This window comes from Diorhabda sublineata, chromosome 5 (assembly GCF_026230105.1).
Source record: "Diorhabda sublineata isolate icDioSubl1.1 chromosome 5, icDioSubl1.1, whole genome shotgun sequence".
Taxonomy (NCBI): domain Eukaryota; kingdom Metazoa; phylum Arthropoda; class Insecta; order Coleoptera; family Chrysomelidae; genus Diorhabda; species Diorhabda sublineata.
Window position 1 is genome coordinate 10,336,226 of NC_079478.1, and position 14,043 is coordinate 10,350,268.

General features: G+C 32.2%; 1 protein-coding gene across 4 annotated transcripts in view; it reads left to right on the forward strand.

Annotated features, from left to right (window-relative positions):
• The window catches only part of LOC130443766 (peripheral plasma membrane protein CASK), a 389,418-nt gene that overhangs the window by 66,483 nt on the left and 308,892 nt on the right, over positions 1-14,043 (forward strand). For all 4 annotated transcript variants that reach the window (XM_056778569.1, XM_056778571.1, XM_056778570.1 and 1 more), the window contains exons 7-8: positions 3,834-3,959; positions 5,391-5,574. In XM_056778569.1, coding sequence (XP_056634547.1) covers positions 3,834-3,959; positions 5,391-5,574 — 310 coding nt within the window. The remainder of the gene's footprint in view (positions 1-3,833; positions 3,960-5,390; positions 5,575-14,043) is intronic.

Consider the following 14,043-nt stretch of genomic DNA (forward strand, 5'->3'; position numbering starts at 1 on the left):
GGATACTTTGAAGTATATAAATATATTCAAGATATTAAGGAATCAAAGTTATTGATCCTAAATTTAAAACACTGTTTACATTGACCATAAATAAAGATCGCAATCGTTTCGTCATGTCCCGTTAATGAAACTGTTAATGAACCCAAATAAAGTCCTAGATCTTTCATCTGTGACACCTTTTCAATTGAGTGATTTCCATTAAAGTATTGAGAAATAAATGTGCATTGCTTTCTAATGAAAGTTATCCTATAGTATTTATCGAAATTAAAAGAAAGAATATTTTTTTACCAAAGCAGCATTTAGATATAATTTTGATGTAAATATTAAGTAAAAAAGGTTTCAAGTAGGATCCTTGAAGTACCCCCAAAGTTATAGCTAAAAGGTGATATATATTTACCTGTATCTACTGTCTGAGATGTATTATTTATTAAAGATTTGAATCATCGCAGTAGATCAATTTGTAGCGAGTGCAAGTTCATACAACATAATATAATGATCAATTTTATCAAAGACCCTACTAACATCTAACTGAATAAAGTACATTCATATATTCTCACAAATATTTGCTATAATAATATTTGAATCACATGTATAAAGTTTAACTTTGCTGAAATAATGCTAATTTTTCTAACTTTAGACAGTAGAAAATGGTAAACTTCGAAATATTAAAATGGCAGATAACCAGCGATAGAGTTTTGGAAGATTTTGGAATTTCGGACATATCTAACAAAATCATCGCCGCACAGTTTATCGTTTATTACAACATAGGTGTACAAAAGTCTCTTTTAACCATTGATCATTCTATGATTCTATAGTAATATGACTTGTTTATAGACGTCGAACCTAGCATTCAATGCAACCTGAATTTCGTACCACATGTAATGTTAAACCTCCTTTAGGGCAGAATATTAGAAGATTGTATAAACAATATAGTGATACAGGTGGACTCTGCTAAAGCAAATCATCAGATCGTCTCCATGTGTCCAATGAAGACATCTGCAAAAATCCACTTTACGAGCGAGCTGGTAAGGAACTTAAATTTCTTCGACATTTTACTTTGCGCCGACGTTTGCGTATGAAACAAAACATATTTCAATTACTCCAATGTTGAGATTTGTGAGTTTTTTATTCAAATCCATATAGTTGAACTTTTTGTATCTTTTTTGAGAATATGATAGACCGTGTAAGAAAGGAACAGTCTTACTGGAGCTGATGATTTGCTTTACATTACCGTACTATTTTTGATTTTTATTCTGACGGTTTGTAGAAAGCACTAAGTTTTAGAACATTTGTTAAACTTAAGAAGCGTATTAGAAGTGTATTAGAGCCATTATCGATTCAATCACTCAAGAAATGCTAGCTAATATGAGGAACCAATAAAGACATATGTAGTGCATCTAATTAACTTCATATTAAACACTTGTCAATGATATTCAAACAACATAATTAGTAACCCTTCAATATAGAAGTGAGCTCTTACCCCTGATCATTAGTTTTTGAAACATAAATCTACAAAATCAGCTAGTTCTTTTTGGAATTCTCTGTAGTATAAAGAAACTATTCGAATTCTATAACTCCTTCTCATGATCCGATTTCATATTTCCTTGATGCTAATATTAACTTACACAATTCCTTGGAATGGAAATTGATTTCCTCCTGTTTTGCGTTGAGATCAGTTTCCAAAGAACGGAACTTATCCAGCTCCCTTTCCTTCTGGGGTACGTGTAGTGCGACTCTATTTGAGCGAATCTTCAAACTACAAAAAAGAGATATTAGATATTTAGTCGGACTAAACAGTAGGGGTCAATGTAGGGACTTTTTTAAAAAATTAAAAATTCTGACACTTCCTTATTCGTCTTTGAATCCGTTTGTCTAACTCGTAAACACGTTTCTCCAATTTCAGAAAGGTCGTTGCACGGCTATCCACTTATGAATACGGAGCACGACCTTTACCTACCTACTCCACGTTCAGAATTAGTTAAGGGCTCAATATTTTACAATGCAAAAAATGCACAAGCACTTGCCAACTGAAATCAATTCGATATAATCTTTTCTCAAATGTAGCAATAATTTGAGGACATATTTACTGGAAAGTGACTTCTACTCTGTAAATGACTATGCTGCATACTGGTTTAATTTTGCTTTGGACTTATATACTAATTATTACCTATAATTTTGTTACTCATTGTGGTTTTCTTCTGTATATTTTATTGTATTTGTATCTTAGTTATTTTTATGTTTGTTTTTTAGTTTTTACAAGCTTTTGTCTACAAATTGTAACAATTTTCTGAAAATAAAGCATTTCTCTCTCTCCATTGTGCTTTGCTCGAAATACGAGTTAATAAATAATAATATGAAAACAATTGATTATAAATCAACTGCATCTTATAGACATCGAAATTAAAACATAGGTTCTATATATCAACGAGCTGTCATTTGCCATTGCCTATTTGTAGGGACATATTAATTTTCCTCTTTTGTCAGACGAAGTAATTTAACTGTTCGCCGCTCGTGACTCGTTTTCATGTATTCATCGTATTGTTGTGACAACTCCCAAAAACATTTAATTACGCTCGTAAAGTTATTTTGGTATCCAATTTAAAATTCGTCCCCAGGAAAAAAATTAATTATGTATCCAACAAGATTCATTCTTGTCAATGTAGTTTTCACATAATACGCTACATGATATTTTTATCAATGGATCTAGTTTATGTATACTGATTGTTTCACACAAAGATCGTGATCATTATTTCTAAACAAGCTTACTAGGAGAAATATCTACCATATTTAGGACATATTTAGTCAATCTTCTCTCTTGTGTAGGTATAATGTACACCTTTTAGGGGTGTATGGTGGATTGATTACTAAAACCTTATATATAATACTATGGCATTAATTATTTTTATATTCCTTGGAGTTTCTATAACTGTTGGTGATACTTAAACTAAAGACACTGTTCACGCCACCAGCCCTCAAATCTGCACATCTTCATAGAAAATGTTTACTGTTTCAGACTCGCGTCAGAAAGTGTAGTTGTATCGTGAGCAGTATGTAGTATCTATTATCATTTCTTGCCAAACAGCTCTACGGATGCAGATAGATAGGAATTGTGTAGCTATTTGCTAAGTCCACTGAATTACAGGAAAACTGGAGATAATTTGTAATAGCAACGGATATTCGAGGTTAATCGTAAGGCATGGGCGGTTTGAGTTGTTGTTAGAACTTTATCTACATTTCTATTCGGATGGCTTGTATGGACATGGTTTAACGATTCAGATTACTCTGAAATGTGCGTTTTGAATCTAACCTTTTGGAAAATTGATAACCAAACATTTTGCTTTTGATGCGAACGAACAAATAGAAGTTTTTGGTTGCAAAACTATCTCTGTATGATATATGGTCCAGCGACTCGAAACTATGACTTGTTTTTCAATGTTGTGAGAGCTTGCGTTTGTTGTGTATCAGAGTTGATTGTCATACGTTGCTCTAATGCCCCTAAGCGGTCATTTGGTTCGACGTACTTCATACAACATGCTGGATTTCCCTTATCTTGAAATACTATTACCTTCAACTAATTTTTAGCATGTTTTATTGCACCATCTGAAGCAAGATGTCTTTTGAGCTTTGGCCTGGTTATAGAGCAGCTAACTTCTTTGTTTTTTCCAAATAATAAAATTTTCATGATTATCACATGATTAAATATTACCAATATGCTATAAAAATAGAACCAAACATAATTTTTATTTGTTTGTAAATTTCATTTTTAACCGAATTTATGTGCAATAATTTAATCAGAGCTCAATAACTTCTCTCTAATATTTCTTTTGTTACAGCTGGATGTATCTCCAAATTGGCAATTGATAAGTGATAGCGCAAAAAATTTAGTTCAACAAATGCTCGCTGTAGATCCCAAACAAAGAGTAACAATACAAGAAGTATTAAATCACAAGTGGTTGCGGGTGAGTATTCAATTCATCAAATAATAGGTAATTTGATCGAATTATTGCATTCTTGGCCTCACTCTGGTTCATTGGTTGTTTCTGAGTGGATTCCCAATGTCGCGACACATTTTTTATTCAATTTTTAATATATTTAAAACATCTTAAATTCTTTTCAAATTTGAAATACTCACTTAAAATGGATGTATTTGTTGTTCTTAATATTCTGTTTTGAACAAAAAGCCCTCTGTAGTCATAATTAATCAAAACACGCGAAAATGTATTTTTGCACAAATGCATACATTATTCTATCTTATAATAATAAATAATTATTCACTAGCTATTTTTGACACTTTTACATCTAAACTCTTTTACCCAAATTCTTGAATTAAACATTGCTAGAATTGTGTGTCATGCCAGATTCTGCAGCCTCTCATCGCGATATGGAGTTATTCCCAATCCCAATGCCTGTTATTCACGTGAAATTGGAAATCTTCGACAGCCAAACTCAATTTGTGGCATTTCCTCCCTGCTTGCAGACCACAACACATAATTTGACATCATAATAGGGACAGAGAATTCTGCAAAACCGTATTTTTTCGAAGGATTGATATATCACCATTTTCTCTTTAGTAAACTATTCAAGTACATATAAGTAATTATTGCTATTATGATTTCTTGCCATTTTTGGGCAGTTCATAATTGTGTAGAACGTTCTTGGTTTAGTCGAAAAAAAGGCGACATGGTTCAGTCAATTTTTGTCGAGTTATCAAAGTGTGTGGACTAGCGTCCTCGTGGTAAAACACATCGCGTTTAACGTTGTCATGTTTAACAATTTTTTTATTGCTAATTATTAATGTAATTGACAATATACTGACTTTCATTACAATTTTTACGGCATCTCCACAGTTTTTTGTATAATCAATCTTTTTCAAATAATTCCACATTATTTTTTGGTTGACTCCCAATGCATCAGCGAAATTTTGATATCTTGGATACCGATCTCGATGAGCTGCAAAATTTCATCGGTTTTTCTAGTGACAGTCTGGTTGATAGACGAGGCAAATTTCCACCGAGGAAAGGTTCAAATGATTCCACACAGTTTTTTAGTTCACTCCCAATGCATCAGCGATATATTAATATCTTGGATTCTGATCTATTTCAATGAGTTTCAAAATTTCATCGGTTTTTTTAGTGACAGTCTGGTTGAGACGAGGCTAATTTCCACTAGAGAAACGTTCGAATAGATTATGTACCGTATGATTGGTTACAGCATCCATTGTAATATCACAATTTTATCAACATCACTAACAAACATACTCCTCAAAAAATAACCACAAGTGCAACCTTTGAAACCGCACATCAAGTGAGTTCGATCAGATTACCGCCACACACATTTACTGTGAAAATAGGAAAATATTTTTTACACGTTCTATTTTGTGCGTGTTTCAGGATCGCGATAAGGGATTGAAAATTCACCTATCAGAGACTGTAGAGGAATTGAAAAAATTCAATAGTCGTAGAAAATTGAAAAGCTATATTCTAAGCGCAGTAAATTCTAGTAAATGGTATCCTTACGATGATACTAATGCAGATTCCTTTTCTGATTTTGGTGATGATGAGGTATCTTCCTGTGGTAAGTTTATGTTCAGAATGTATTATTATATACTATAATCGGATTAACCCGATAATCTAAATGTTCGGAGAAAAGTAATCCGGGTTACGTTCACTGTTTTTCGTGTAATAATCACGGACCTACGAAAGATTAATCAGAAAAAAGGAATAATAATTTGAAATGATTCAATTATAAAACGTCCTAGTAACTATAACATTATTTGACGCGCTATCCAATAAATTTCATAAGAGTATTCGTTAAACACATTAGACATACTGACCGAAATCAAAAAATACATCTACAAATGTAACGATTAATATTAAACAATTACTATATGATGTTTATGTATTTCATATTCCTCGAAAAAACAAAATGCACGGGTAGAGCAGTCAGCTAAGGGATCTTTTATAAAATGGAGAGTCCCCAAAATAAGAATCCGTTTCTTCCGCGAATATAGTGCGTTCTTATTCTTATTTTTTTTTTTGGTTAACATTTAACGACGTAGAGTTGAATAACGAGACCGGTTACGAAAAAGGGTTTTATTTTAAAAATTATTCTACATTCGAATGCTCCCCTTGAATATACTTCCCTCCTCTAGCTACACACCTTTTCATACGTTTTTTCCATTGATCGAAGCAGTGATGGAATTCTTCTTTGGTGAGGGCCTTTAGGAACTCTGCCGTTTTTTGCTTTACCGACTCAAATCGGGTCCCTTTTAAAGAAGATCTTTTTCTAACCTCTCAAGGAAATCTGAGCAGACCCATTGACGCAAGAGCTTTTGGTCAGAAGTCAGACTTTTTGGCACTAACTTCGCACAGACTTTTGTCATGTGTAATTCCTCGAGTAAAATTTTTCTAACCGTTTCTTTATCGGCATTTACAGCCTCGGCAATCATCCGGATGCTCATTCGACGATCTGCAGGGACAATTTGGTCATTATTTCCGAAGTTGAAACAGTCACAGGGTGACCTGGGCGCTGGTCATCTTCAATGCTCTCTCTCACTAAAGCGCTTACACCACTCGAAAACAGGCACACGAGATAGAGAATTGTCCCCATAGGCCTCTTGCAACAATTTATAGCACTCAGTCGAAGTCATTTTCAATTTATATTTGCGATTGATATGTTGCTCCAGTTTTTCGTCACACATGGTTTTCGGCACGAGAAAAAACACACAAGATATCTAGATACCCAATACAGTACTCGTTTTTTACCCCACCCGTCTGGGGCGCCTTCTAGGCGCGCCGTCTCGTTATTTAATAACTAGACATCGTAATTTTGATAGAGCCTCATGTATCTAAATACGTCCGTGTTTAAGAAATTAATTCAGAAGAAAAATTGAAGATTTATTGTTCACATTTACTCGTATATCTAATTTTTGGAAATGTTTGAATTAATAATTCAGATAAAGGATTAAAAAATTAAATGCATACAATCGGGAAGTCTTAGGTAATATGATGAGAGTATGATAAGCCACCCCCTGACGATCATCGATTTATCATTCATATCTATTTTATGCGGAAACATTTACTTCCGAAGATACAGGAAGTGGCTATTATCTCAGGAAGGCTAACAGATATCGAACCATGGACTTTTTTCTATAGACCTCATCAAGATCTATCTGTGTGTGAAATGTAATGATGATTGACGCATTCACAGAAAAGTTTCTGAGAAAAAAGTATGCAGATGCATCATTTTTATCAAAAACCTAACCTAACCTAATCTAACCTTACAAAAATTACTAAATTTTCATTTCATCTATTGATTTTTCGTGACAGAAGTCACTAAGGTAACAACATTGTAAATAAAGGTAGACATATTGAATTTTCGGAAAACAAGTACAATACAGCATGAAATTAGTTATTTTCCTAACAAGTGCGGAAAGTGATACTTTCCCGTACGCGACTGCAGTTGTCCCGAACTCCGCTCCGCGTCGTTCGGGCAAGCGGGAAAGACACTTTACGCATGAGTTAGGAACATTATTTTTTCTACGACCGTATATACAAAAAAGTATACCAACCCATTTTTCTAAAATTATTTTATTCCAACAAACATATTAATATACAAAACTTTAACTAAAAACTACTATTTAATTTAATTTAATACTTAATTATTATAAATATTAATATTGAAAACACAATTTGTTGCATTCTGTAGACTAGTAAGAATTGCCGGTCCAGTGGAGTTATTTGGTTTAATGGGTTTAATTTGGAAGAAGATTGTACTTATTCGGTCATTTCCAAGACGTTTTGAACAACTTTCACGTTTTACACAATTACATGCCTGGGTTGTCATAGCAACTGATATCAAACCCGGGTGGTTTGATAGTTGTTTTGTGAAACTCCTTTGAAGAATGTACAAGGTTATATAAAAAATAGAAAAGGTTTAAATTTTATTTGATGGACTATTTCGTAAATATTTATTTACCTGTAGTAACAATAGTTATAACCTCCGAAGTAAAAAACTATCTAATAAGGTCAAAATTTGCACAATTTTACTTTCCCGCACTAGTGCACTATTGAGAAAAAAATGTTAATATTCAATTTGTATTAATTATTTTGTGGAAAAAGAATTGATAACTATCAAAAGGTGATACAATTACCCATATTTATCATTATTGAATAAAAATTTGGTATATTTTTCGAAATCTGACAATTTGCAGGTCATTAATTGACTTTTTAAATTTTTAATTCTAATACAACATATTTATACATGATGGTTATATAGTCGGTATACATTTACATTTATATTATATAAAATATCTCTACTTTAAAAAATTAATGTTTATATAAAAAAAGTTACTTAATCATCATCTCCCAAATCATATACATGTACTTGGACTTTCACGTACTATAAAAATATTCTATTTATTCCTCCACTTTACAATAGTGAAGTTTTAAGTTTATTTCCTCGAAAAGAAATTGTATCACTCCCTCTAGTTCATAGTAAACAGCTGTGCGTAAGCTCTTCCATCCCTGATACAATTAATCGGCCCAAGTATTATATGCGCATTACGACAATGATAACTTATCTAATTTTTTTTAATGTTAAATTAAACTGACCAAATATTTATATAAACACTGATTATCAGCGAATGCTTCTCGATTTTTTCGCGAACGAGGTGCTAAAATTTCTCAATGACCTTGAAAAACTTTAACCCTTTATAAAAAATATTCTAGCGCTGACAAATTAATGAGACCAACTGACCTATTACCACCAATTTGTGACCTTTCAAATGGTGTAGTTGGTTAATGGAAATTCCACTCATGGGGTGTTAACATCATGGAGCTGCCTAAAAGTATATGTAATCCATTACAAACAATTTCAGTGGTTAATTCGATTTGAGCATATCCATGTGAACGATTTTTAACGGCCATCATATGAATTTTTGTAATTATTAATAAATAAAGTACAATGTACTGTTCAGTGTCATCTAAAAACTACTCTCCCTGCGAATAAAACTCACTCAAACTTATCAGAATAGTTTTCCAGAATATATTGAGGTTCTAATGGGTATTCTTAATTGATTATTTTCTTGAGTTAACTTCTTGATAACCAGATCGTAACGAATACATACCCTCTGTGAAATACCAGCTTTTGATTTAACTAACAATAAATTCATAGTTTTAAATACATAATGTGAAACTGGACTTTAATGCTCTGCTAAATTATTTTCATTTCTTACTCTGTATTGATTCATATTTGCTCAATATTTCACGTATTTCAACCATTGCGTTCAGTAGTATCTTCGTGGTTTATACCCTAATTAATAGTTTCTGAAATATCTCAAACATTATTGGACTCTGTGAAAAATGCCTGTTTTTATTATTAATAATGTCTGGAGAACGACTCAAGATTTATTACGGTTAGCATCTGTTTGCTGTGTTAAATAATTCTTTTAAAAGGTTCAGGGAATTTTTCAAAGTATTAATATTCACGTCTTGCAGTTTTCTTACATTTTATTCCTCGGTTTTGTTGTAGATAACTAATATTAAGTATTCGATACGAAACGATGCCTATATAAATTGAAATGAACAATGTATTTATTTTAATCTGCATTAAAATTCATGATACTTGGTATGAAGGAAAAATTTGCTAACTAAACAACTTGCAACATCGCAAACAAATTATTTAATTATCAACAGAGGTAATAATAGTGCGGCCGCTTCTAGAACAATAGAATTTGAACGCATAGAGAACTGACACGGAGGCGTTGCTTGCAAAGTTTCGAAAAGTACTTTAATTTTATTTGTGTTACCGTAAGTGAAATGTTTTATTTGGAATTCATTTGGAAAAACCCATGAAATACGTTTGCTTCGTAGCCTTCACGGAGAAGCATTGGTTTCGAAATCACACACACACAAGCACATTTTTTTCAAAACTTATATGAAGAAATGGGTAGTCTTCATACACATCTTCTTCTGTATACGGAGGTATATTATATATCCACGGTTGAAAGTACTGACACGAGGAAAAACTGAATTTATTGAAATCTACTGAATGAAGGATTCGTTTTCAAGTTATTATATGTTTATTAAACCAACCTTTAACACACTCCACTTGTAACTGTCAGGTTAAAACGGATACATATAATACTTTCTTAGTTTTATGGAAAATTTGAAAGCCAAGTTCAGCAAGAGATGAACTCTCTGCAAGTTGCACTCATTAATCATAAGATATAACACATATTTCGGGGAAGATTTGTAAGAGCTCGAGTTGTATATATAACCTATTTCAGATATAACTCCAAACTAATATCTCGACAAAAGCAAGAGCTTTACAACGTGCAATGCAATGCAAGACGCAATATTTCTTGATCAAAAGCATACGCAGATGAAGTTCAGATGATTGTTTCATGGAAGATCGCGTACTTTAACATTATCCGTTTTGCGCCATTTTTATTGTATGCAAGTAACAATTCCAAGGAAAAATCTAGTTACTTTTGTCTTAACAACCAATCAAATGTCACTCTCAGATCACCTGATTTTAATAAAACTCATCATTACCATCTCTTGGTAAATTTAACCTTAATTCGATTCCGTTTTTGCTTTTATTTATTCACGAGGTCAAAATGATTAGTGTCATGGAAGTCAGCTGATATGAGATTGACATTTGATTAGATGTTAACCCAAAATTAACTAGATTTTTTCATACAATTGCTACTTGGATACAATAAAAATGGCACAAAACCGATAATGTTGCACGTACGCGATCTTCCATGAAACAATCATCTGAAATTTATCTGTGTATGCTTTTCATCAAAAAAATATTGCGTCTTGTATTGCATTGCACGTTGTATTGCATCATATCAAGCATTCTCAGTCAAGCGATGTGAGTTATATTTTCGATGTCCGAAAATATGTTTTTAAAAATTTATTTAACTCAAAATTACAATATTTTTATAAAATTGAATGCACAGAATTAATTTCACAAGCGAATTTTTTTATATTAAAATAAATGCTGACACATGTTCACAAAATATGATATTTTTACATCTTGATTTTTCTTCATGTAACTCATGCAATATTCGTCATGCAATATTGTGATTTTACAAGACATTGCATGCAATTTCTTGCACTTTGTATTGCATCATGTCAAGTGATCTTTAAATATATGAAATTTACGATCTTTGCCTGTTTGATGGAGCCTTGAAAGATCTCCTGTACTCTCATTATGCTTATGATAGACCGAATTTTCATCTTCAACATTAAAGCTATATACTGACTCAAATCTTGTTCTTATTTGAAAAACAGTTCTCATTGATATTGGTAACACTTTTTTCATAGTAAATGTTACTACAACTTGAACACAATTTAAGTACTTCCGCAACCAACGACTGAGCTTTACCAGTATTTATGCATCCCTTTATTTAATTTCTGTATAGCAGTAAATATGGAAATCGCTAATTTTAATCAAGTTTTAGTTAGATGTGCCAATGTCCAATCAACTTATTGGAGTTACTGTTCTAATGTATTAAAAATGTATTCATTGAAAAGTTTGAAATTGGACTGAATTTTTATTCTTTTGCAGAAAATCTCATGTTTTGTCCTAAAATCGATTCTACTGAATTCATTTCTCGTTTTGTGAATTAACTTTCAGTTTGAACTTGCACAATTTGTTCCTTAATTGGATAAAAATAGTAATTTACGTAAATTTCAAAACTAATTATCATCTAAGAATCATATTCCAAAATTGACGCTCCTAAATATTGAGTTTATTATAACCCTTTCGATACTGGCAGTCACATATGTGTACATACATATAAATAACATTTGAACAAAAAGTAGGAGAGCTTCAGATCCAATTTGCTCCTGAAAGACACACCTGTGTTCTTTCGGAATAAGGGACATTGTTAGTAGTGCCTGTTTTTTCATACCCGATACTTATATCGAATGCAGCAAACTTTGTTTTACTATTGTTTTAAAATTAGCTTGAAATAAGTTCGAATTGTATAATTATATTAACTCATTCTTTTGTATAGTTGCAAGCTCGAAAACTGAATTTATTGAGAAGATGCTCTATGCAGTCCTTTCAGAAGATATCAAAAAATAAGATCGGATGTGGTGTTTTGAAGTTACGACATTATAGAATGAGAAATAAATTGATAGGACACTGCAAATTTCGAAGATCAATAATTCAAAACACCTGAGATGCCGTTCTTTGAACTAATAAACACCTGTTTGCCTAGCTAATGTCTGAACGAATATTGAACTACATCTCCTTCGGAGAATGTGACGCCTTTTGGTCGATATCGGTATCTCAAATGCTCGCAATTGTAAGGAGAGAGGTATAATCCACCGATAGGTTTAAATATTGTTGATTCACATCACTACAGTCTCTCATTTTTGTCTCAGACATTCAACTGTGTAATTAATATATATATATTCTAAGTTCTTTAAAAATTCTAATTTTTCATTATTCCTTTTTCTTAGGGCTACTCAATGCTTGCAAACTTTTCTGATCCTTTGGCTATTCTGGCCAATTTTTTATCAATACCCTTAGATATACAAAATTCTGATTATTTTGTTTGCCTCTTCTTAACGTGATGTATTGATGATCATCTGCATCCTTCTCAGTATTCCCGATTACCATGCGTTTTGTCCTCTAAATTCATCTCCATACGAAAAATGAGAATTCGTTAATACTGATTATTTTAATGGGAGATCAAATCAGGACTTCCAGAAGTAGATTCGATAATATAAAGGAGAGAGGATTGCTATTCTTAGGTTCCATATATTCGGCAATATGCCTGTTTAGAGTTAGAATTGGAGTTAGAGTTATGTGGAACAAAATGAGAAACTAAAAAGAAAGAAATAAATAGTAATGATCGTGATACAACCAAGATAGAAGAAAATACGGAAACCCGAAGACACAAAAAGTGAATAGATGAAAGAATAAAGTAGTGACATGCAGGAATGGTAGATAACCTGTAAGATAAGGACTAAATTAGAGTTAAGCAGTGTAAAAAACAAAGAATATGATAAATAAAAACGTTTATTTTACGTCCAAAACAAAAGAAAATGTGTAAATTAATCAGAATTGTGTATAGCGTAGACTAGACTTTTCCACGATTTAAATCCATTCAAAAGGTTTGACATAAGAAAATTTAAGTTTTCCTTTAAATTATTCACTATGAAAAACGTTAATAGAAAGTACAAGTAGGACTCCATATCGACAGCAACCTTTCGATTTCTCCCTACAACATTCGTCTTTGTTCTTAATGGATATCAATTGAAGCGTTGTTCCCAATCACCATATTTTCTAATTTAACTTGTAATCCGGCATCGTGGGTTCGAAAACTTTCGTAATCTCAGAGGAAAACATGGTTGAAGAAACTTTAGGGAGTTAGGTATGTGGTATACATATTGTAATATTTCTTATTTGAAAGTTTTATCTCGATTCGTTCGCACTGTTCTAAATAATCCATGCTAATCAATGACAAAGGTATTCATTTGACAAATAATTGAGTTCCAAAAGAAAGTATATTAATGATATCAAAATTAAGGATACGGATACAACTAAAAATTACAATGAAACTTATATTATTTCAATAATAACGAGTTTATTAATGAATTGTACTTTCCGCCTACTCAAGATGACAAATATAATACAAAAGAATATTCAGTACATAATCTGTTTCGTCTCTAATCGAAACCATACGGACACATAATCATTTTCCTAAATTCTCTAATTTATTCCGCTGTAATACAATCAGTGGAAGAAGAGATAACAAAAGACCAAGTACGCTAGGTACTGTCAGAAATAAGGAATTTTGAGCTCGTGATTGAGTCATTTGGTTAATGAATCCAATCTGTAAATTAATAGTATATTATGCAACAAGTGGAAAAAGTTCAACTTTTCTCACGAGTGTGGAATTTGTGGAACGAGCCCGAACGACGAGTGTCGCAAACACACGAGTCAGGAAAGTACTTTTCATACATGTTATACATATTATACATACACACTATACTTTTCGACAACTGCACAAATTGA